At 45.6% G+C, this 26049-nt stretch overlaps 1 protein-coding gene and 1 long non-coding RNA gene across 2 annotated transcripts in view; one reads left to right on the top strand and one right to left on the bottom strand.

Annotated features, from left to right (window-relative positions):
• Positions 1 to 10440: 10440 nt before the first annotated feature.
• Positions 10441 to 24096, top strand: LOC141374022 (uncharacterized). Its single transcript, XR_012380569.1, has 3 exons — positions 10441 to 10547; positions 10972 to 11102; positions 23754 to 24096. It is a non-coding gene; the product is annotated as an uncharacterized lncRNA (long non-coding RNA).
• The window catches only part of CEP350 (centrosomal protein 350), a 155579-nt gene continuing 146544 nt past the window's right edge, over positions 17015 to 26049 (bottom strand). Inside the window, exon 38 of the mRNA XM_025877468.2 lies at positions 17015 to 20910. Within this exon, the coding sequence (XP_025733253.1) occupies positions 20746 to 20910 (165 nt within the window). The 3' untranslated portion in view covers positions 17015 to 20745. The remainder of the gene's footprint in view (positions 20911 to 26049) is intronic.

The raw sequence follows: 26049 nt of genomic DNA on the forward strand, positions 1-26049 counted from the left end.
GGCCTTCCACGGTTTCTGTCGCAGTCACAACTCCAGCCTGACGACGGATCAGGTAGCCAGAGTACCTGGTTCTTGGAATTCTCTAGGTCTCCACAGAGCACTCAATCTGTTAACGACTTTGAGGACGCCTGAGTCCAAGTAATAATTACACTTAATGGGCAGCACTCACTCACGCTTTGCCCAGCACTGCCCTCAGCACTTGGCCCGTTCAGAATAAGCTCGTGTATTCCTGTTACTCCTTGCTGTCGTCATCTCCATTGTCCAGACGCAGAAAACAAGGTGCAGAGAGATTAACGAGCAGGCTGAAAGTTTCACAATAAGGGCTTGGCGGCGACAACATCCTTAGGCTCAGACTGGAGGGACCTCTTCCCTGAGCCCCTGCTCTGGAGCCATCCCTGCCCCCAGGGCACAGGATCCGTGGGGCCAAGGAGAAAGCCCCCCAGCCCCCTTGTACACCACGCTTGAGCACCTGGGACTGTGGAATTCCTGGCCCAAAGGGCCACAAGTCTGTTTCCAGGGCCTCTTCCCCGGGTTCATCTGCCTGAGAGTGGACTGCACCCCTGAGTGAGCCCAAATGGTGGCCCAGTGGCAGCTTTTTGCAAAAGGCATGGGCAGAGCTCAAACGTGCAGTCCCAGCGTCCGCATGCTGTGGGGAAGGCCCCTCAGGAGGTACGGCAGAGCAGGGCCTGGGAGAGAAGGGGCCACTTTCCCCACAGCTCCTCATCCAGACAGAGGCCTCTGGACTGCGAGGATGTGAAATCCACACCGGGCCTCCCAGGTCTTCGTGAAGGTTCCTGTGTCAAGGTAGGAGGAGAGAACGTGTTTTACTTGACATTGTGTTAGCTGGATTGAAAACTTTAAAATATTTTAAATATTTAGATATATGCTCTGTGGCCTCCATTTGTCCTCATACAAACGTCGGGGGTGGGGCTGAGTGGAGCCAGGCAGCCTGGCTCAGGGCTTACGTCCTAAGCCGGAACTGGGAAGCCTCTGTGCTCTGAGCCGTGCACCTCCGCACGCGTCGGGACCGTCAGCTCCTGGGGAGGCTTTGCCCGCTGGCTGTGCAGTCCTGCCCTCCAGTTGCTTGTCCCACGGGAGCTCACATATCAGTCATCATTGTACCCAGCAGACCCTCTGCTACTCTCTCATGGTGCCCTCGAGGCTGAGGGCTTAGGGAGGCCCGCTCTGGCTGGTGCTGCATATGCCTTGGGTTCAAATCCCAGCTCCACAGTTTATAAGCGGGTGACCTTGAGCAAATTACGTCCTCCTTAGTTTAGTCTGTGTTCTACCTTCAAAGACGAAATGGGCAAGTGCATACTTGGTAATGTTCATCACCATCCTCACACCCTTTCCCTTTGCTCTGAGGCCCAGGGCTGTGGCCCAGCTGCCTCTCTGGGAAGCTGCCCCAAACTGACCCCTACCACAGAGCTGGCAGGAACCAAAGAAAGGGGCAGCAGGTACCCCTCATGGTTAGGTCCTGGGTTCTGGGCACAGCTGAGATGGGAGGCGGGCGGTGCAAGCTCCCCCCGCAGCGCCTCAAAGCAGGATTCTGCAGGCTGCCGGGAGCCACTGCAGACCTGAACAGCTCGGGCCCGACCTCCGCCTTTGGAATTCTTCTTCCCTTTAAAATTCTTCTCCCTGTGAGCTGGGCTGGTCTGTGGCCTTCCCTTCACTAATGCTGATTGAACCCCACACACTCAGACACACACACAAATCCATAAACATGCAAATTGTTTTAGATGAAGTAATTCTTAGTGACTAATTATAGATCATTGTTTGACAAGATTTAATACTCTTATTGAGAAATGCAGGGTTGCTTTTCAACTCATTATAAAACCCTTCTCAAGTAAGATGTTACTAAGGGTGGGGCTGGGGAGGAAAGCACCAGGGATTTCTACAGAATAGGATGCTGAAGTTGGCATTCCTTTCTTTGCCCTATTTGGGCAGATGCGGGGTCCGAATTCACAGGAAGTGAACCTCTGTGATCTAACTAACCCCCTAACCGGGGCCCAGTGACTCTCTGAAGGACCCGGTCCAAGTGCTGGCTGCAGACCCAGGTGGTGTTCTCTCTTCTCTGCGCTGATACCTGGAAGTCGGGCTTCAGCAGCCTGTTTTCAGAAGAAAGTAAGCATCCACCTTCAGGCTCTGAGAGCTGACGCCGATGGGTGTCTACAGACAGACATCTACAGATGCAGCCCAGAGCTCTTGATTCGATTATTGGGATTCCAGACTGGCTTCACCACTGGCTAGCTGGATGAAATTGGGCAAGTGAATTACCCTCCCTAGGCCTCAATCATCTCATCTATTAGATGGATCTTCTAATAGTATCTGTTTCATAGGGTAATTTTTCAGATTAAGTGAATGAATGTACATTAATACATGTAAACACTTAGATACAGAACACACTTAGAACGGCCACTGCAAGAGTAAATACTGAGTCATGTTGCTTATCATTATTATTGTTCATCCAAGGGGACCAGGCCAGAGCCTTGGGAAATGGTGCCACCACATGACATTTTTAATAAACCCCCCGTGATACTGATGCTGACCTGAGCATAGGTATGTAATGAGGACATGAGCCCAGGCTGTGGGGCTTTGCAGCCTTGCTAAGGGGTTTGGCTCTATTCTGAACAAATGGGGAGATATTTAAAAATTTTTAACTTTGGAGCTCCTGTGTGGCTCAGTTGGTTAAGCATCTGACCCTTGGTTTTGGCTCGGGTCACGATCTCAGGGTCATGGGATCGAGCCTCCTGTCGGCTCGGTGCTTAGTGCGGGGGTCTGCTTGGGATTCTCTCCCTCTCCCTCTGTCCTGTCCCTGCCCCTGCAATCTCTCTCTCTCAAAAATAAGTAAGTAAATCTTTAAAAAAATTTTTAAATTTTGCTGTAGGCAGGTCTTGTGGTCTTATCTAGGATGTGGTGACCTGGGGCCCGAGTTTGCCCTCCCAGACTTACGTGGGAGGAGATGGAACTCATTCTGAGTCCTGAGGAAGGGACAATGTCCAGGTGAAGGGACAATGATCAGAAATAAACATAGGCTCAAAGGCGTGGCTTTGGGAACCAGACAGACCCAGGTGAGTCTAGGTTGTGTTTGCGGGCGAGGTGCTTAGCCTTTGAAACCTCAGTTTCCTGACCTGTGACCTGGGACCTGCCTCAGAGGCGGTTGTGAGGACCAAAGCCGAGGATGCATGCCAAGTGCTCAGCACATAGCGAGTAAGCTTGTGCTCAGTGATTTCATCCTATCTATTGTCAGGGCTTTTGTTGGAGAGTCTGAGCAGCAAACGGTGGTTGTCTGGGTCAGGGTTTTTCGGGACAGGGAGAGGCATTCTGAGCAGAGACAGGAGCAGTCCAGGTGTGAGAGGAAGAGAGAGCATGTTCTGGGCCCGCTATGCCTGGGTGGAATGTGAGGTGTGGTACACACACACAGTGGAATACTACTCAGCTGTAAAAAAAAAAAAGAATGAAATCTTGCCACGGGCAACAACATGGATGGGCCTTGAAGGTATTATGCTAAGGGAAGTAAGTCAGATAAAGAAAAAAAAAATACTGTCTGATCTCACTTATCTGTGGAATCCGAAAAACAAAATCAATGAACAAACAAAACTCACGGATACCAAGAACAGATCTGTTCTGGTTGCTGGAGGGGAGGGCGAGTGGGGGGTGGGCAAAACGGGTGCAGGGGACTAAGGGGTACGAACTTCCAGTTAAGTCATGGGGTGTAATGGACAGCATGGCGCCTACAGTCGATAATCTTGTATTGCAACTCTGAAAGATGCTAAGAAAGTAAATTTTAAAAGTTCCCATGACAAGAAGAAACATTTTTTGGTAACTGTATGGTGACAGATGGTAACTACACTCCCCGTGGAGGTCATTTCCCGACATGCACAAATGTCGTGTCCTTAAGTGGTACACCTGAAACTAATATTGTGTCCTATGTCAGGCCTCAGTAAAAAAGAAACAGGGAAGCAGAAGAGAAAGAATTGGGTCAGAAATAGGCTCCAAGAGTTTTGTCCACCACTCCTCTAATTTATATCATGTCCGAGTCTCTGTTTTCTCAATCACAAAATGAAATGCTTACTTCATTGATTTTTATGATAATTAACCCATGTTCACCAAACTCGCTTTCCATTAGTGGTGCAAATTCTGAGGACAGAGGGAAGGGGCAGGCCGGGGAGAGCGGATGGGGGCACCTGGGTCTTGGGAAAATGAGGCCCCCCACTGTAAAGTAGTAAGGAGGCTTTCTGGGTTTTTTCTTCCAATTTATGAGGCTTGTTCTGACTTCTCCAGCGCACTGCTCAGCCCTGGGAGAACTGATACATTCCAGTGGCTAAATCTCTCAGGCTGGGGATGGGAGCCGGGTTGTGATGAATTACCTTGAGTATTAATGCCTCCCGGTGAGGCCTCTTGGGGGGCCGGGCCCCCTCTCCTGAGGTCTCCCCCGACTCACGTTCACACCTGCCCCCATAACAGCCACCCTATGGGGGCTAAGGAACTGGCAAAGGGACTCGTTTGCTAAATGAGATGAAGAATGGCCCTAATGTGGTCTCACCACATCTCCTCAACCCTCTCCTAAGAACACTGCTGTGATCAGGTCAGCCCGCCTTTCTGTTTCTCCCTGTGTTTTCCATCTGCATGAAACAGCCTCCCGGATCCCTCCAAATGCTCAGGACCCACACTTTTGAAAGGTCCCTTAGCACCACAGACCACAACTACCCCCCGCCCGACCTTCTGAACAACCTGAATTCACAAGTGCCCTGGGTCCCGGCTCTGGCCTTCCTCCTGGTGCGCCGCCAAAGCCCGTCTTTCCCTCACCACCGCGCGCAGTCCCGCGGCCCCGCTCCGAGCCAGCCGGCCCCTCGCTACCCACTCCTCTCATTTCCAGCTCACACTCTCGTCCGTGTCACCATTGCTCCTGCTCTACCTTAGCACTTGCCCCGTTCAAATCCACTGTGCACCCAGCAGCCAGAGTGAGCTTTGTACAAGTGTAGACCTGACCTTGTCACTCCCCTGGGTACCACTCTCCAAGGCGACATACTGTATGTACCTTGAATAAATCTCAACCCTTCCCCCTGGCCTGCGAGGCCCTTTGTCATGTAGGCTGATCTCAGCTTCTGCCACTGTCCTGTGCTGCCTGGGCCGCCCACACGCCCATCTTCTTTCTAGTCCTCATTCATCTCTTAGGGCCTTTGCGTGGTTGTTCCCTCTGCCTGGAACGTGCTTCCTTCAGATCTCCTCACACGTGGCTCCTTCTCTCATCATCAGGTCTCAGCTCAAATGCTAGCTTCTCGGAAAAGGCCTTCCCTGACCTTGCGTACGGAAGCTCCTGCCCACATCCCCTGTCTCACGTCACCTGTTCTAGAGTTTTCCCACAGACTTCCCGAATACTACCCTCTTTTTGCATCGGTTTATTTATTTATTGTCTGTCTCCTCCCACGAGCATGTAAGTAATTAGAACGGGGACCTTGATTTCTTGTCTTCTGTTGAGATCCGCAGGGTAGAGGACAGTGCCAGAAAATTGTAGCTATTTGTGGAATGGATGAATGGAGGATGAACTTAGCCTTGGTTATCGCCTAATGGTGCCCTTTACTTAATTTTTTTTAAAGATTTATTTATCTAATAGAGAGAGAGAGGGAGGGGGGGCAGAGGGAGAGAGAGAGGAAGAGAACCTCAAGCAGACTCTGCGCTGAGCACGGAGCCCAACGTGGGGCCCAATCTCATGACCCTGAGATCCTGACCTGAGTCGAAATCAAGAGTCAGACACTTAACCGACTGTGCCACCCAGGCGCCCCTGGTGCCCTTTACTTATTAACATGTATGTGTTTCATCTCCACACCCTGATCATAAGTCACACAAGAGAACTTTGAAAAGCCCTTTGGCTAATGAATGAGATCAAGAATGATGGCTTCTCTGGTGCTTTGAAAGCTAGAGAAATTGCTCCATTTGGGGGCTGCTGGACATATGGTTGTGCCCAAGGGCAGAGGGATGGAGAAGATGAGTGCTCAAGGCACGCCTGGTCATAATAGAGCACGCGGAAGGGTGTTGGCGTGATGATGTAACAGGCCAGCAAGGGGTACCCAGTTACGCCTTTATTTAGTCACAGACTCAATTTTTCCAAGAAAGTCAGCAGCTCAGGGTACATACGTTCGCAGGCACTGCCGGTTGTGAAATAAATAGCCCCATTCCCACTCTTCCTCTTTACCCACACGACCTGCCTTCAGAAGCTGAAAATTCTAGAAACTCGCTCTCTGAGTCTCTCTAACAATTTGAGGGAGGGCATTGTGGTCAGCAACACATAAAGGAAAGTTTGCTGAGGACTTATGGAAATACTTTCGAGTATTTTTTAAAGTAACATATTAAAATGTTATATTTTAAATTTTAGAGCAGGGTACTTGGAGCTGCAGCAGCCATTGGCCATCATGGCCGAGAGAGTCAAGGAGGTGCTGACACAAAGTGCTGACTCTGTGGAGGCATCTGCCAACCCTGACCTTGTCGCCTCTGGATTCCTTGTTAAGTGAGAAGGGCAAGTCCCTATTGTTGACTTAGCTTTAATCAAGTATTCAGTTCCTTGCAGTCAAATGCATACTAGCTGCTGTAGTTCTTCTTAATAAAATTTACTTTTTTTTAAAGATTTTATTTATTTATTTGTCAGAGAGAGAGAGAAAGAGAGAGCACAGCAGGGGGAGGGGCAGAGGGAGAGGGAGAAGCAGGCTCCCCGCTGAGCAGGGAGCCCGACGCGGGGCTCGATCCCACGACCCTGGGATCATGACCTGAGCTGAAGGCAGACGCTTAACCCACTGAGCCACCCAGGTGTCCCTAAAATTTACTTTTCATATTGGTTATTTCATACATTGAGATTCTTAGCTCTTCTTATAAATAAAGATGTAGAAACCAAAACGATCTTTTTTTTTAATGTTTTTAAGTTCCAGTCAACGTACAGTGTACCTTTAGTTTCAAGAGTACAATACAGTGATTCAACACTTCCACACAACACGTGGTGCTCCTCGCAAGTGCCCTCCTTCATCCCCCATCACCCATTCAACCCATCCCCCACCCACCTCCCCTTGGTCACCAGCAGTCTGTTCTCTACAGTTAAGAGTCTGTTTCTTGGTTTGCCTCTCTCTTTTTACCCTATGCTCATTTGTTTTGTTTTTTAAATTCCACATATGAGTGAAATCATGTGGTATTTGTCTTTGTCTGACTTATTTCACTCAGCATAATATTCTCTAGCTGCATCCATGTCATTGCAAATGGCAAGGTTTTGTTTTTGGTGGCTGAGTAATACTATTCCATTGTATATATGTACCACATTCATCACAGTGACTTTGTGTCCATTCCCTAGCCCCTCATGGAAAAGCAAAACTCTTAAATGGTTCAACTTCCTCACCAGAAACCAGCAGATTCTCCTCTCTTCTATTCTGGGTCTCCAGAATAGAAATAGTTAAAACAGTACAGGCACTTCTTAAGACAAACTCTTTCTGTATATTTTGGGCAATGCTACTTCCAGGAAATAGGATTAACAAGATGATGATCTCGAAGGCCAGAAGCAGGGATTATCAATATTGCAATGCCCAAGGAATTTGTGAGGCAATGCCCCTTCTGCCCTTTTTCTCTGAGGAAACTCAACCTGGAGACTCACAGCAGGAATTTGGACTTTTAATTCCATTTTGCTCACCTAATTGTTTGAATTAATTTTCTCAAAAAGGTAGCAATCATACTAACAGACCAGTCAGGGAAGTTATTTAGATGATTATTATTTAAAAAAATATTTTGACTCTACTTAAAATGGGTCCTCACACATGCCTCTTTGTGCTATGGAAACTCAGAATCCTGAAATGTGTTTGGAGCTAAAAGAGTGGGTTTTGAGTTTCCTGACCTGCATTCTTCAGTAGGGAAGACAAGTTGCATAAAATGTGTTTTTAAATGGTACTCTTGTTCAAAACAAAAGCACAAGAAAATTTTATATCTGCTTGCAAAATGTGCCAGTATCATGGAAAAAATATATTTGGATAGGTCATAAAATCACAGTCCCCAGGGTATATTTGCCCACAAGCTGACCCACTGAGGCCACTAGTTAGTGATACAACATGGTGATTCCTTTTATTTTTTTTTACAACACGGTGATTCCTTTCCCTGCACTATCTACCTACCATCAAATGCAAGTCTTTAACTTTTTTTAATATGCAGAAGTACTAAAATATTTTTAATTATGTTAAATGCACCACTTAAATTATGCCTGACAGCAACACGTTTTAATTACTTTGAGTCTAGTTCTAACTTGAAATAGAAAAATATTCAGGTTGAAAAGCTGTGACCCAAATTTAGCTTCTACAGACAATAGTATTGGAATACTTTTAAAGTTATAAGAGGAAGGGGGTTATAATTCCATCTAAATATGCCTGGGTGGCTCCGTTGGTTAAGCGTCTGCCTTCGGCTGAGGTCACGATCCCAGGGTCCTGGGATCCAGTCCTGCACTGGGCTCCTTGCTCAGCAGGGAGCCTGCTTCTCCCTCTCCCTCTGCCGCTCCCCCTGCTTGTGCTTTCTCTCTCAAATGAATAAATAAATAAAATCTTAAAAAAGTAATATGCCCTCTTCACATTTAGCAGGAAGTAAATAAACAGATGCTGAATTTGTCCTTTTTGGTGACGCTTTACTTCTTGGTGGAGGGAATATTAATTTTTATTATCAAGGTGATACTTGTACATAGCAAAAAAAGGCTATTCAGCAACACACATACACATGGAACACACAAGTAGTCTTCAGCCCCGTTCCTCTCCTCCTCTTCATCCAGAGACACCCACTGTTAATCACTTCATTTCGGCATCTTTTCTCTGGTCTTTACCTCTGTATTCAAGAAAATATGCTATATCTTGAATCACTAGTTTTATACTTTAGCTGTTGACTTCCTGTATTCCTCCAACTCTCCAGAGAAACAGAACTGATGAATTGTGGATGGAGAGAGAACAAGGGACAGAGGGTGTTCCTGGGGGGGGGGTGAGAGATAGAGAGAAAAAGAGAGAGAGAAGGAATTGGCTCTTGTGATTATGGGGGCTGGCAAGCTGGAGACAAAGGGAAGAGCTGATGTTGTGGCTCAGGTCCAAAGGCAGTCTGGAGGTAGAATTTTCTCTTCCCTGTGGGACCTTGTTCTTATTAAGACCTTCACCTGATTGGACGAGGCCCACCACATAATGGAGGGTATGAAGGGTAACCTGTTTTATTCAAAACCTACTGGCTTACATATTAGTCTCATATAAAAATACCTTCATAGAAATAAGTCAATCAGAGAAAGACAAGTATCATATGACCTCACTGATATGAGGAATTCTTAATCTCAGGAAACAAACTGAGGGTTGCTGGAGTGGTGGGGGGTGGGAGGGATGGGGTCCCTGGGTGATAGACATTGGGGAGAGTATGTGCTATGGTGAGCGCTAATGAAGTGGGGGAGTCAGAGGAGGAGACGAACCATGAGAGACGATGGACTCTGAGAAACAGACTGAGGGTTTCAGAGGGGAGGGGGTGGGGGATGGGTTAGCCTGGTGATGGGTATTAAGGAGGGCACGTTCTGCATGGAGCACTGGGTGTTATACGCAAACAATGAATCATGGAACACTACATAAAATAAATTAATTAATTAATTTAAAAAATACCTTCATAGAAATATCTAGACCTGTGTTTGATCAAATATCTGTGTACCATGGCCTGGCTACGTTGACATATAAAATTAATTGTCAGGCTTCCTCACAGGGCAGATGTAGATTTAGCTCTCTTGACACCTCCCTTCCCTTTCTTCATCCTCTCAATTTAGTGATATCACAGTATTTACATTATTGTAACTATAAATATTCCTAGGTGAGCCAGGGAGTGTATTATAATTGTTTCTTACTCATACAATGCTTTGCTTTTCCTCGTTTCTTCATTACTCACTCTTTGAACCTATTACTCAGTCTTTTCCTCGCTCTCCAACAGCTTCTCAATAAAAAATGTCATGTTGTTAAAAACATATGCTCTTTGTTCCTCTCTCTTCCCCCTCCCTGCCTCCTGGAGATGTTCCTTCTGGAGCTTTCTGTCCCGTCCCCCCCCCGCCCCCCCGCCGCCTCTGATCTGGACTGGTGGCTCTCTAGGTGTGCCAGACAGCCGTCATCCTGGGAATGCCTTCCAAGTCATCCTGGGGATTTCCTTCACAGGCTTCTGGGTGGAGCCTGTTTCTGGATCTCAAGCCTTCGTCTTTCAGGGTTTATGCCCCCCCCCCCAGAAAGGATGCTTGAGAAGAAAGGACACTCCCAAACACCTTCATATTCTATCCTAGCACTTGATTCATGATTTGGCCAAGTGTAGACTTTTGGGTGAAAACGATTTTCATTTGATTTACGAAAATTCTGCTGTGTTTTCTTATGGTCTCCAATGTTTCTGTTCAGGAGAGTGATGACATTTTTATTTCTAGCCCTTGTCTTTTCCCGCAGAGTCCTCATATCTCACCATGATCAGCCTTGTTGGGGAGTTATTTCTCGTGCGAAGGCATTCATTGGACCGTTTCCAATGGCAAATTCACATAGGTAAGTTCTGAATTCTTTTCTTGTCTAATTTCCTCCAGTTTTCTCTGTTTTTGCTAGATTCCAATTAATTAGATGTTGGATTTCCTGGGCTGGTTCTCTAACTTTATCTGTTTCTCTCCCATTTTTATGTACCTTTTTGTTTTACTTTTTAGGAGGTTTCCTCAACTTTGCCTTCTAACATTCTACTGAATTTTAAATAATGGCTGCTATAGGTTTAATTTTCAAGAGCTTCATCTCGTTCTCTGATTCATTACTCTTTTAGAGCATCCTGTTCCTATTACATGGACACAATATTGTGGAGCTATCTGAGGGTTTTCATTTTAATTGTGGTTTTTGTGTCTTGTGATGTTTCCTTCTGTGCCATGCATTGTTTCACCAGAATCCCTTTTGTTTTTTTCTTTTTGGTTTGGCCTGGCTCATATAGGTGGCTCTCCTCAAATGTCTGGAGATGGCTGGCTATTTGTTCACATCTGGGTGATGCGCTAAAATGTGGATGAGTAACTCATTAGGCATGTGTGCAGCTTTGACTGGTCAGCTTCCCTGGAAGGAGATCAGGTAACAAACCAATTTTTTCTCTAGGGGAATCTCCCAGTGTCAGTACCTAGAGGGCTTTCCTCCAAAGCCATTCTGTTTTTTCAGAGGAGGATCCTTCAGTCTTCTTCCTGGGGGAAGGGGTCCTAGATAAGCCTGACTAGATTCTTCCATTTAATCCACAGACTTTAAGTTAATTTTTATTTTCCATTTGTTGCCTCGTGTTTTGTTGTACCTGGAGTCCTCAGGTTCAGGGACACTGTGGTTCAGTTTCTCCAGAGAATAAATGATTTCCTGAGAGCATTTGAGAGGGGATTGGCAGGGACCCGCACCCACTGGACAGGTATGGGTACCAAGGGGATCTAGCTGTTCCTTTCAGCATTCAACCAAGTTCTGTCTTTTCATCCCTGTTGGGAAAGGCAGTCATGCACAGCTTCTCGCCTCCTACAGGGTCACAAAGGAATGGGCCCTGGGACCTGGCCCACTTCCCAAACCAAGAGATGGAGTGCCCCCAGCCTGTGCTGGCCTTATCAGCTTGTGTGGGAATACCTTTCCCTCCTTCAGACTCACAATGTGTGCTCCTTTGTTCTGCTTAAGCGCCTGCGTCAGTGGCCCTCAGGCACACCCCCAGCCGTCTATTTCAGACCCCATGGGGCGGGTCCTGGTCCTTCCACTGAGGCGCGGCATGGGGTGCGTGCGGTCACATCTCCCACTCCTCTGGCCGCGGGGGCCCGACGCATTGCTAGGGGCTGGCCCCTGTGCACTTCCTTTCCTCTCCGGCCGGAAGGAAGTGCTGTCCCACTTGAGGCTGGGGTGCTGTTGTCTGTGCTCAGTGATCTCATCTCGCGTCCTGATCTCTTCCCTGGATGCCACTTACCTGCCTTTTAGCCTTGGCCGCGCGTAGCCTGGCCAGCCAGTGAACGGGGGCACAGATGTGGTGCTCTGAGCAGGGCCGCTGAGAGTTCTTCGTGCCGGGGCACGGTAGGATCGGCAGGAACGGCCTCCAGTATACCTTCGCTGCACCTCTACAGGGAAACGTCAGCCCCCTTGCCACACGCCAGCAGCGGGTAGGCCTAGATCTGTACTAAGCCCAAGTACTCCCAGAGGTGCTTGTCATCCACTAGATTGAGGACAGCCTCCCTGCTGGCCTAACTCAGAAACAAGTCAGCCGGGCCCCGTGTGAGGTCATGGACACTATGACACATGTAGGCTGGGCCGTCCACCCTGGGAAGGTCCCGGACCTGCTCGACTACGGCCGCACCAGGGGGCCCCGGAGGCCCGTCAGCAGGAACACATTCTTGACAAGATGAAAGAAAAGTTACTGTCCTAGGCAGTTCCTACCAACAAAAAAGAGACTCAACGACTGGCAGGCCTATGTGGCTACTAAGAAACATGCATCACATCGGGGGACTCCTTTGGCCCCTTTTGTCAAGGTTACCCACGTTGTGCTCCTTTGAATGGGGCCTCTGACAACAGTAGGTCCGGAGGCTGTGCAGCGTACAACGTCCTGCTCTTGCCTTAGGAAAGGGATCATCCACTCCTCCCCGGGTGGATTAGAACTTGTGATCACAAGAGACTGTTGTCGAGGTGTGTTGGTCCTTTGGGTCTTGGACACATAAATTACCTGAGGCAGCTGCCTGGCATCCTCCCCTCCCATGGCAACTTCTAGCCTGATGTTGGGCCTGCCTGAAAACAGGGAGCCTGACCACAGAAGCCTGACAACTTGTGGGACCATGAAACCTCAGCTGCCCCTCCTCATGGGGGTACCCACTAATCCCACTAACAAAACAGGACAGCTTCAACAAAGTTCCATCATTAAGTGAACACAGGACAACCAAGGTCAAGCCCACGTGGGCCCCGGGAGGCCAGGCAACTCCATAAACAAGTATCTGCTCTGTCAGAGGAGGCTAACCAGCTGTAGGGGCTGCCCCTGCCCCTCCCTTTACGAAGCGGGGCCACAGTTCAGGGATGTCCCAGCTGCAAAGCTCAAAGCTGGGAGAGTTGTCTGGGCCACTGTGGCCGCCTTCTCCAAGGACGACCACCTTTTAATTGAGACCAGATAAGAATATCCTGCCCAATGGGCCAAACTGTGTATGATGATGATGGCTGTCCAGCCAATCCCTGAGCAAGTCTCTACTACTTGCTTACAGATTTGTGGGCCGTTACAAACCCCCGAGCTATACGTAAAGGCCCCCCCTGTGCAGGGACAGGGACTGTGACAGTAGCTTGTGGACTGAAAAAAAAAAAAACAAGCCACCCCAATTCATCACTCATATTAATGCCTATAACAAAGAACCATTAAAAAAATGAACAACAAAAACACAAATGGAACTCATGAGCTAACCTAACATGCGCTTAGCAAACAACCCCATTGGGTCCACTACAGAATGGAACATGAAGTCTACCTCCGATACAAGAATGGACCAAGTCACAATGTCTCACCCCCCAAAACTGAAAGCCAAAGGTAACAACAGAGTTGTGTGACTCCTGTACTGAATGCAGACCGTGCAGTAGAGTGGGCAGAGCCATGTCAAGTGGGCTTAGGCCTCACGCACACATGGCAAATTGACCACATTGGGCCACTAGTCCCCAGACGTGGATTACAGCGGAGCTCATGGTGTGGTGCCATCTAGACATACAGATCACTATTGTGGCTCAAAAACCACCATTGCCCCATTGCCGTATGTTCAGATATTCAACAAAGTTCCCATCTGATCAAGACGCCACAGTCACAGCCCCAAAAATACAGTGCTGGACATGTACCTGTAACAGAGGTGGGGCTTTCGTGTTCCCCGTCACCCCCAGACAGACCAGGGGCAAAACACTGCAGTGAGCAGCTTAAGCAACAACTATACAAAGGCCATAAAAAACCCGCCAACTTACCAGATGGTACCTCTGCTTAAGAAAGGTCAGTGAACGGGGGTGCCTGGGTGGTTCAGTCGGTTGAGCTGCCAACTCTTGATGTCAGCTCAGGTTGTGATCTCAGGGTTGTGAGATCGAGCCCCATGTAGGGCTCTGAGCTGAGTGCAAGTCTAAATCTTAAAAAAAGAAAAAAGAAAAGGCATTGAACAGTTGCCAGTAGGCTCTGACCCATGGTGGGTGATACTTGGAGTGGATGGGAGGCCAGGCAGCCCACCTGATGAGGCGGCTCTGGCAAAATCCCCACCTCGGTATACTCAACATTTTTTTTCTCCCACTGGGACACACTCCCGAGGTGTGACTTGTTGCTAGGGCCACAGTGGTGTCACACTAGGGCCTCCCAGTCCAAACGTGGAGGCAACAGGTATCTCACTCTGGGGGATGCCAGGGAAATGGGGGAGGGGGCAAAAGAGCATCAGGACCCTCGGGTTCTCCTGGTCACGCTGGGACCTCCGACTCGAGTGGGTGATATTATAAGATCTGTCAAATTCATTTGGACTGTGACCTCCGTCCCCAGGTTGGATGACTGGGCCAGAAGACTTGGGTTAAGCAATGGGCAGCGGATCCCAAGGAAGTAGGAAACAAGAGTATCTTGGACCTGGGGACGTTCAGGGCATGGGAGCGAGGTGGGAACATTAAGCTGTCTTCCCGTTGCTCCTGCAGAAGCTTGCGCTGTGCCTGGCGTGACAACACAACCCTGGCAAGAAACAGCGCAGCTGTCAGGAGAGGAGACGAACTCAAACAATGCCGCATTTGTCATCCCAGAATAAAGTTCCTTTTGTCTCACATTCCCATTTTAATGGCTTGGCTGGTACACGATGACTTGGACTTTCCTCTAGACCAAGGAGAGTCACTAAGCTCCCTGGCCAAGGTGGTGATGGACACCTAACAGCCTTCAGTTACCTGCCGGCGGAACAGGCTGGCTTCTGTGTCATTGCCAGCGCCTCTTGCTGTGGGTAGATCAACAATACGAGGGACGGAGAAGCCCTGTGCTCAGGGGGGGCTGGTTAGCAGACTCATTGCTTAAGCTCTTCAGTTGGCTTCGGCCAGGCCCTGGAGGTTTCTGGTTGAGGACCATCCTCCGGAGAGGCCTGATCTTCGTCCGGGGGTTTGGTTCTCCCAGTGACTCTGGTAAATGTCTCGAAATGACAGGAAGGCTCTGTTAACTCTCTTCATATGGGTTGTTCAGGGGCTCAAGGACCCAGCTCTGCCTACACATTTGAGGTAAACCGTGCTCCCCCTGGATTTGATGTGCTTTATCTGCTATTCCAGTAGCTGAGCAGGGTGGGTGGGGTGTACTGTTGGGAAAGAAAGTTATACAGCTTCTCGCCTCCTACAGGGTCACATAGGAATGGGCCCTGGGACCTGGCCCACTTCCCAAACCAAGAGATGGAGTGCCCCCAGCCTGTGCTGGCCTTATCAGCTTGTGTGGGAATACCTTTCCCTCCTTCAGACTCACAATGTGTGCTCCTTTGTTCTGCTTAAGCGCCTGCGTCAGTGGCCCTCAGGCACACCCCCAGCCGTCTATTTCAGACCCCATGGGGCGGGTCCTGGTCCTTCCACTGAGGCGCGGCATGGGGTGCGTGCGGTCACATCTCCCACTCCTCTGGCCGCGGGGGCCCGACGCATTGCTAGGGGCTGGCCCCTGTGCACTTCCTTTCCTCTCCGGCCGGAAGGAAGTGCTGTCCCACTTGAGGCTGGGGTGCTGTTGTCTGTGCTCAGTGATCTCATCTCGCGTCCTGATCTCTTCCCTGGATGCCACTTACCTTTTAGCCTTGGCCGCGCATAGCCTGGCCAGCCAGTAAGTGATGGAACAGTCCCCCTGCTTCACACCTTTTTCTGTGGCAGTCACTGCCTTCGATTTCTGAGCTTTTCTGGGATTTTGTAGGGCACTGGCTAGTTCAGCATTCACTTCTGCAGGCACTCACCACTGTAGATCTCACCGCTGTTGGGCTCACCATTCTTAGCTCTGCCATCTACCAGCGCTAGCTACCACTTTCACGTACTCGCATTCAAGGATAAAGATATATTTGGGTTTTTCCCCTCCCAAGATTCAACCTGTCATTACTATTGTGTCTACCAAGCACCAAACACAGTATCTGGCACACAGTGGACACTCATACATCTATTCTGGGAGCCAGAAGGATTTCTTAGACCCTGCAGCAATTTGGGGTCAGTCCTCTTCTGAGAACTCCTTTAATGTTCATGGCTGTGTAGGGGTTAAAAGCACAGCACGGATGGCCATTAGGAGGCTCCTCGAAGAATTCAGGGGAGACCATGGTGGTTACTTCTAATCTGTTGGGTTAGAGAGGATTCATTACCCTGAGTGCCATACATTTCCATCTTGGAAATTCTTTTATTCTTCTAGATCTCTAGCTCCATTCTTCTCCAAGCTTGTATTTCTAGAAATAAATTATAGCCTCCACACCTAGTCATCGGATGGTTGCTCTTTTTTGTGGCCCACTTAATTGTGTGTGACTTTTCTGTGTGTTATTTTGCAAGGGTGATCAAAATTCAAGTCATCTGGGAGAAAAGATGTTTGCCATGAATTACAGGGAAGAAGCCCATCAATATAGAACAGAGAGGTATAATTTATCAGGGAGCTCTTCTCTGACCCATCCCCACCCCTGTTGGGTTCTTTTTATTATATATGCTCAAACCCCACGTGTGCTTCATTTGCAGCACTTACTGTGATTTGTCACGTACTGCTTTTCAAATTCTCTTTTGATGACTCTTTGATTAGACTTTCAGCTCCAGGAGATCAGGGACCACGGCTGTGGCCTCCACTACCTGCCCACCACTCGGCACAGTGCTCAGAACATGAAGGTGTACTCAGGGACTGTACACACGAGTGACGAATGTCAGAGCCCAGGCTGCTTGGGTGTATGCGGCGATGGCGTTTATGAACAGAGGGGACAGCTCCCGCACTCAGCTCCCCTCACACCGCTGCCTGAGTTCATGGGGACTGGCTTCTAATCTCGGCTCAGAAGGTGAAAAAACAGACACGGGACACAAACTTAATTTATAAATCAGTTTATTTACAGATTTTATTTTTTCTTAAAGTACATTTCAGTTAACAAATCTATTTACACAGGTATACATGGGAATTCATCCCAGTTATTTTACAGATCATACTTACAAACCACACCCCAAGTCTTCTGTGCAAAGCTGCACTGGATGTGACTATTGGCTGAAAATGGCCTGATGAGCAGGCTATTTACACATACACAGTAAACGGGTTTGTTTTTCATGTCTGCACAGTACAGTACACACACGGAGGCCAGGCCTCCCAGAGAACGCTTTGCAATGTGTTTACCAAGAAGGCTTTGCAAAGTCCGGAAGGAAAAGCTATTAAACATAGGTTAATTAAAATGACAGTACCTCCTTTACATCAGTTTACATTGTTTTCTTCACATTTTTATAATACAAAGATATTTTATTGAATTGCTGCACAACCAGTTCAAGATGATTTGTAAACATGTAAATTCCTACAATTTGCATTGAACATCATTGTAGTTTCTATCATTTGCTCTTTGAATTAATGTTTTCTTCACTAGTATTCTTAAGGTAGTAAAAGAAGATGTAAGTTTGAACTTCTTGCAGAAAAGTTAAGAGTCTCCAATGCTGTGTGAGGACACACTTGATTCAAGTATTGCAAAAAGCTAAGGCCACTTTTTTCAAGACAAGAAAGTGAACAAAATTGTTTTTATCAATAGGCCACAACACTCTTATGAGCAATGAAATCTCTTTTGAAAGGTAATTTCTCAGAGACCTGTAGTCACAGAAGGAATCTTCTTTTCTTTTGGGTAAAAGAAAAACCAATTACCTTCCTTATTAACTACTTTTGAGCTCTTCCCACTTTTCCCTAGAATAAAAATTCCTGTTTAGACCTGAAGAGGGAATCTATACCCTGTACTTGGTTAACCCAGAGTTCAGTACCCTGGATAGCACAAATTATTTTGGACTCAGAACTAAATCTGAAGCCTCTATGTTGGTTTACTACTAAATTCTGATAGTGCTATTCTAAAAGATATTACTGCTGATGCAAAGATCTTTTTCTTAGAGGAATTATGAAGAGTGAAAGAGGATGGGAGTGTGGGGGGAAGGAACAAAGATTAGAAAGAGGGAATATTTAGATTCTTGGTTAAGAGGCAGAGCTTGATTAAAAAGATCCCAATATGGAACGAGTGGCTGGGTATCCATAGTCTCTGGTCCTAATGCTAACAATAAATACCTTTTCAATTATATCCAATAGTTAAAATTATAAGAAATCTGCTAATTCTAGATTCCTGTTTTCTGCTACCAAACTATGGACAACCATTTCTAACAAGGAGTAAGACGGACCGATGGCTGCCTCTCATCTGGAGCCTGGGATTCTGAAGACAGGGGAGAGAGCGGGAGCACGCGAGGGGGGCCAACACACGGTCCCAGCCGTATCCTCACCACGGAACCCCAAGTCCCGATAGCTGACTCCACACACTTAACCTTTTTTTTTTTTCCTTTTCTGGAATCATAATGTCATAAAGAGTAAAGATTAATTTTCTTATTAAAAATTGACTTAGGTCCAAATAATGAGAATGTAGAAAAACAACCTATATTCCTATTATATTATTTTTATATTCACTTATAAAAAATTTATAGCAGCTGTAAAGTTTCAGTATCATAAGGACAATGTAATCCTACAAACAGCCAAAAGGTGTAGATAAGATGTTTTTCTGTCTTTCAAATAACACAAACTAAAAAGAAAGGCCTTTGCTTTTCCTTGGCCAATGTGAAAACAATATCTCCACACTACTGGTTAATAACCCCAAGAAACCCTAGCTTCCCTTAGTCCATCTGCTCATTATGGCTACAAGACTAGAGCTCAACAGCAAGAGCCCAGAAGAAATGCTGGCGATACATCAAACTGCGCATTTCCCGAGACCCAATCACCACATTTCAGTGCTTTCCTTATTTGTCAAGAGCTATCATACCAGTCATTGTGCAAAATGCAAATATTCCAATGATTATTTCGATAAGTTTCTCATAATGACAAGATGAAACCAAGGAGGAATGGAAGTGTGCATAGTGAAACATCTGAGACGCAAAGGCAGATTGGGAGGAAAGATGCAGAAATGAACGAACGTGCACACTTAAAAGATTATACCATCTTTGGGGTTTTTCTAATGTATTTTGAAGCTATAACATTCCAGGATATTTGTAAATATGAATCCAGTGGATGTCTTAAATCATGCTTCTAATCAGGACCTTCAGTATTAAGGCATTTACATTCACGCCTAAGACTGTCCACATTCTTCTAGATTACTTGAAGAAGAACAGGACTGATAAAGAGAAACCAGTCAGGAAGGCAGGGTACTGAGGTCCCAGAGAGCATCACGTATGCTCTAATGTAGCAGCTGGAGTCTATATATATTTTTTCAGGTACAGGTAATAGTTGTGAGAAGCAATGCTGCAAGAGAGGCAGAACTGAATTATACAGTGTCTTGAAATCCTCTGATTCCATTCCTGCTACTGCAGGTGATCTTGGAAAAGCTTATCTTCTTTTCACTGAATTAAACTGCCTTCTTCGATATGTGTATGGGTTTGTTAAAACCGGAGATTTCCTGTGCAAAGACTATGAACCACAGAAGCTTCAAGACAGAGGTTTAACTTTTACAAGAAGAATCTTTCACTTCTGAATAGGGACACACATTTTCAACTTAATAATTTATCTCGGAATAAATTAAAAAACGTTCCATAGCGCAAAACAAGCACACGAACAATAGACAGTATCTTTTTGTCTTTGGTGCACACACTCATTTCCTAAATCATTCAAGTAACAGCGTCTCTGACTTCTTGGGGAGAGATGGGAGTTGAGAGTTTGAAGGCCAAAATGAATTATTTCCACTTTTGCCATGCCTGGATGCCTGAGATGGTCCTGAGGATCTGTGATTCTAGGAGCAGCTGGCAGAGGTTCAGAAGGAGTAAGAAAAGTGCAGGGAGAGAAGAAGGGGTAGAAGAACCAGCCCTGCATCAGTTCTTTGAGCCCAGTCTTCAGTGGGGGCATTCTTTGTTTTCATGCCCACACAGAGAAAACTAAAAATAATGCAAAGGTTTAAAATTCTTTAGATGGTGCTCAGAAAGCAAGGCTACCATTGATTTCTGTTAACTCGACAGTCCACTTGGTGCTGCTCAACTGCAATAATGGAAGAAAATGGTCTTCAAAAAGAAATGAAATGAATTCCAGAATGTGAAATAGGCACACGTTATTAGACTTGCCTATTTAGAAGTGGTTAGGGGTTTAATACTGTTTAGAGACTATAATGTCCACTTATGACTTTCATGGTGTAGACCAGGATTACTTTTTAAAAGTGGTAGGACGCAGAATTCTATATACCTCTCCTGCCTGACTTCAGACTCAATGAAGTGATAGCCTCGTCTAAGCTAAGAGGTAAGTCTGGTGTTTTCAGCCCGTATCTGAGACCCAGTAGGGGTGTTAACCAGAGGTGTAGGATTATACTGTGTGTCAACATCAGGAGTGCAACCCTGCCCACCGAAAGTCACCAGCTAATCCAGTGGGCAGTCTCTAAAGGCAAGGGCTGCCATACCAGATATACCGCATTGTCCCATGAACTCCAAACCAGTAGTCTTTAAGGAAAGGTAGCAAGTCCAGAAGCGCTCTTGCTATGATGGAGATGGGGTGTGTATCAGGAGGCAGAAAGGCCCAGGACTCATGTTAGCACTCAGCGTTCGGTTTATTTGCAAGATGTCACACAAGTAGCATTCTCCCCTGTTTCTCACTGATCTGATTCAGAACATCAATAGTATCTCTGATCAAGGTCTCAAAGATCCCGTCAGCTAGCTGCATCTTCACACACAATTCATCCTCATCATAGTTCACCCACTGTGCCTCCTCTTCGTGGAGCTCCTGGACCTAGAATTTAGAGAACAGAAAGCTTAGAAAATTACTGTCACACAAAAGCTAGAAAATTAATTGTATTGATATATTATATATTATTATAGACATATTAATTATATTCTCAACCATTTCCCATGAGAATACAGCCCAAGGAAATTAGAAAAAAAGGTAGTTTATATGATATCAATACCCCTTTGAAGGTACAAGAAGTTTGAAAAGACTCAACTGCTGAATAAAAGTGTCTTCAAAACTGTCAAAATGGCTTCAAATCTGTCAAAATGGAATTTGATAATATTCCAGGATTTTATACATATTAAGGTTTACAAGTATATTGTTGTCTGTAACAATATAAGGGAATGTGTATAAGGATTTAAGGGGGCGAGAAGCATGTAAATTATTAGATATATGGATTTACAATTATAAAATGCCTATATCCAAAGAAAACACTGAATGTGATTCTAGAGTATTATAAATAAATGAATAAAGTTTAATATTCATTAGGGTATTCTTTATTTTATTTTTAAAGATTTTATTTACTTAGTTGTCAGAGAGAGAGAGAGCACAAACAGGGGCAGAGGCAGAGGGAGAAGCAGGCTCCCCACTGAGCAGGGAACCCGATGCAGGGCTCGATCCCAGGACCCTGGGATCATGACCTGAACCGAAGGCAGACGCTTAACTGACTGAACCAAACAGGCGCCCTTGCTTAAGTTTATTTTAAAAATCAGTTATGCGAGGTCCCTGGGTGGCTCAGTTCGTGGACTGACTCTTGACTTCGGCTTGGGTCATGATCTCGGAGTTGTAGGACTGAGCCACATGGCAGGCTCTGCGCTCAGCAGGGGGTCTGCCTGGGATTCTCTCAACTTCTCTCTCTGTCCCCTGCTCTTTCTCTCCAAAATAAATAAATCTTCAAAAAAAATCAGTTATGCAATACTTGCTCTTTTTTTTTAAGTTGAAGCACAGCTGACACACAAGGTTATATTACTTTCAGGTGTACAACGTAGTGATTCGGCAACTCCATACGGTACGCTGTGCTCGCCGTGATCAGTGTAGTTACCATTTGTCACCATACACTGTTATTTTTTTTTTTAAAGATTTTATTTATTTGACAGAGAGAGACACAGTGGGAGAGGGAACACAAGCAGGGAGAGAGGGAGAGGGAGAAGCAGGCTTCCCGCCGAACAGGGAGCCCAATATGGGGCTCAATCCCAGGACCCCGGGATCATGACCTGAGCTGAAGGCAGATGCTTAATGACTGTGCCACCCAGGTGCCCCACCATACACCATTATTATAATACTAATTACATTTTAGGGTTTGGGGACTCCTACAGTAAACCAAAACTAATCAAATTAGAACTAATTATTTACAATTTTAAAATGCATATATCCAAAGAAAATACTGAATGTGATTCTAGAGTATTATAAATATATGAAGCTTAATATTCATTATTTTTAAAATGTATTATTGCTTAAGTTTATTTATTTGTCCAAGATTTTTTGCTTGTTTATAGTTTTTAAAGACTACCCATAAAAGAAACATATGGGACATAGAGTACACAATGAGACTGTGCGTGGCACGGAGGCCAGGTGGAGAAAGTGGATTGTAAACCCTGATCTAGTGAGAAATTCAGTGAAGTCAACTGCAGTGATGGGGGTCTCTAACCAGAAGTCTAAGTTGGCGAAAAGGCCATGGGACCACAGACACCTGGCTTGCACTGATCATTGTTTCATCTCGAAAAAGGTTGAGGAAGCAAGGACGGGAACTTGTATTCTGCTTCCTGTTATAGGCAAATGAGAAGGCTCTCGGGAGAGCGAGCCTGTCGCCCTGGAGTTTGAGAGCACGAGAAGGAAGGACAGCCCAACAGGTGCCCCTGGCCAGGGCTGACAAATATATGACACAGTGGCTGCCACGTTCCCTCTCTTGGAGGAGGGTGTTTGAAGGATTTGCAAATTATCCATTTCCTTTGTTCCCTAATTTATGCTCCATGAACAGATATGCCACCAAAAAGGGCTCCATGGCCAAATAAGTTTTAGAATACTCCTTCTGCGAGGTTCACATTGTACATTAGCTTATTAAAAAGAAGTCCGCCAGTAAAGAACCTTGTTTAATTCAGAGTTTCTTATATTTATTTGATCAAAGAATCATTCTGTACGGCTGTGTAAGAAATATTATTAACCTACCAAGGGACTGGTGTTCCTCTCATGAAGGATGCTGTAAGCAACAGCCTAATGCAACACTTCTCAAACTGTTGTTAAGGGAGAACCATGTTCTGGGAAAGCTAACAGGGGTGTCCCTACAAAAGCTTTCTTATCTCCCATAAATTTTGTCCAAACAAACTTGCACAGCTTTCCTTTTTATAGGTTTTCTCAACCTTTACTATTAAATCTTTTCTTTGAGCAATTTCTTCCTCAGTGACAAAATTTAGGAAGCATGGTCCTGATGAAATCGTTTGTGGCCTAGAATATATGTTCGGGACATGACGCGCTATTTTAGCACACAGACGATGGGCCCCCACAGTGCCCTTGTCAGATTTAGCAAAAGCTTTGCTCCTCTTTAGAGCAAGAACCACTTCACTCTCAGTTGGTGAGGACCAACATCATGCTTTCCATTTTGCTTTGGCCATCCAAAAGCCCAAAGCCCAACTCAGAACTTCAACTATGGCAACCAAGGGGTCTCACAGCCTGCAGATCTGCCTCCATTTTTTTCCTTCTGGCTTTTGGAGTCTATTCTATTTTATTACACATTTCTCTTGCTCCTACACATGTATTATGCATGTATGGTAAGTTAATATATATTACATAAGTTAATTGACATTAAAAAGTCAGTCTAATAATAACTTCATTTGCTTTTATTTTCACAGGGTATGAGGCTGGTTTTAGAAAAGAGAAATGTGGGAAATAAAACGTGGCCAGATTTCAGCAAGCACATGGCAGGGTCTTGCACCATATCCTTGCAAACAAGATGGGGAAATAGAAACAGGCCAGTTAAATGGATTTGTGCTTTTTTGATTAAAGGACAACACAACCACCAACCTGCAAGGAAGTTTCCGCCTAAAAGACTCAGGAGCTTTTTCCTCTGTGCTCCCAATCTACTTGCTCATGTTTCATTATTTGGCAAAACTGTACTCTATGTATCTGTTTTCCTACTAGGCTGTGAGTGCCTCAAGATTTTTCCTTTTATTTTAAATTTCCCAGCGACAAGGACAGTGCAAATAGAATGTGTTAAATAAATATCTGGCATGTGGATTTTTTAGTGAGTGCTAAAAGGCTGTCTTTGGTTGTGTCCAGTTCATCATTTTTGGCAATGACTTGGATGAATTTTAGAGGTAACATGAGGTTGAGAAATAGAAATACGTTGGAAGAACACACTCAAAAATGTATTGGTAGCTTGGAACAAAGCTGAATTTAACAGAATGATGGAATAAAAGAGTAAGGTCCTCTATTTGGCCCCAAATAACGACAAAGGCACAGGTTGGGCCCCCAAAATAACGACAAAGGCACAGGTTGGGCCCCCAAAATGATTACAAAACCCCTTTGGTTTTAGGGCTTTCCTAAGTTTTTCTGAGTCTCATAAGAATGACATAGTTAAAAATAAAACAAATGTGATTATAAGCTGCATTAATAGAAAAAGTGAAGAGGTTTTATGACTGTACTAATAAATCAATACATAAAATACTATATGGTTAATTCTGAGCATGGTATCTAAAGAGGGACACTGAAAAAGGTAAAGCTGAAGATGTTGAAGGAACTTAAAAACACTATCAGACAAGAGCAGAGAATACCAACATTTAACTGGGATGGAAAGACAGGTATAACATGAGAGTGGCCCCAAAGGCATGCAGGAAGAATTAAAATTGTTATGATAAAACCCCAAAGCTGTAGAAGTCAATTCTAATTAATTCCATGAAAACCCTTTTAGGCTTACTGTGAGAAAGAACTTATCCACGGTAAGTAGAAACTCAGGCGCTATCTATCTAGTACCTTCTCAGACCTTAACCTGTAAAGGAGATTGAATCGTTAGCTAGGTGCTTTCACTACAGGATTTGTCATTTTAAGGGCAATTCTACCTACAAGAGATTTTCCAAGGCTACTGTGTATAAAGGATACATAAAAACTGGTCTAACGTCTTGTCATTCATTCCACATCATATACATTTTGAGAATGCATTGCTAAAAATAGCTCATCATATTCTTAGCTAACCTAAGATACAAATTCATCAATATCCTTGTGAAGTGGTAAGGGGACAGTGAATGGGAGCTGGAGCTGAAAAGATTTTTTTTTGGCTAATGGAGGCCTGTCTAAAAAACATTCTTTGTATTTTACTCAACTCAAATAATGCCACAGACACATGTAGAGTTAGACTGATTAGGGAGCTTCCTAGTCTGAGCAATGACAGCTAAATTATACATTTCCTTTCTTTTTTTAACTAGGCTCCACACCCAATGTGGAGCCCAGTGAGGGGCTGGAACTCATGACCCTGAGATCAAGACCTGAGCTGAGATCAAGAGTCGGATGTTTAACCAACTGAGCCACCCAGGCGCCCCTAAATTATATGTGTTCATATGGAGGAAGCAACTGTTTATTGTGAAATGTTCAATACAGTAGTCTATCATGTTACAAGCGCTAAGGTTCAGTTGGAGGGCACCCGTCCGCGCCACTGCAGGAACACTGCTCACGTAGCCCCTCCTCGCTCCTCTGCATCATCCCATTCTCTCTAGTGAATTCTTCCTATCAGCATATTTCTTTCAAGCTACAAGGACCCTACCTTGTCACCATGTCCCCCTCCATCTTTCGCTTTACAAAAAAAACACAACTCCTTTGAAATGTCTACTTTTGCTCTCACTAATCTCTTGTTCTCTCTTGAAACCTACTGAAATCCAGCATTGACCTCACACGTGCCAGGATTACTTACATTAAGATCAGTCTAGACCTCCACATTGCTAAATCCCATGGTAAATCCTCCGTTATTTTACCTGACCAATTAGCTGTAGTCCATGTAGTTCATTCCTCCCTCCTCCTGGAAACGCTTTCACCTGGCTTCCAGGACCCCACACTCTCCTGGCTTTCTTCTACTTCATTGGCTGCTCCTTTCTAGTCTCCTTTGTTGGTTCCTCCTCATCTTCTGAATGCTTGAAACACTGGAGTGTGTCAGGAATC

The sequence above is a fragment of the Callorhinus ursinus genome, unplaced genomic scaffold, assembly GCF_003265705.2.
Source record: "Callorhinus ursinus isolate GAN/ISIS: 27379988/994484 unplaced genomic scaffold, GSC_fseal_2.0 scaffold13, whole genome shotgun sequence".
Taxonomy (NCBI): Eukaryota; Metazoa; Chordata; class Mammalia; order Carnivora; family Otariidae; genus Callorhinus; species Callorhinus ursinus.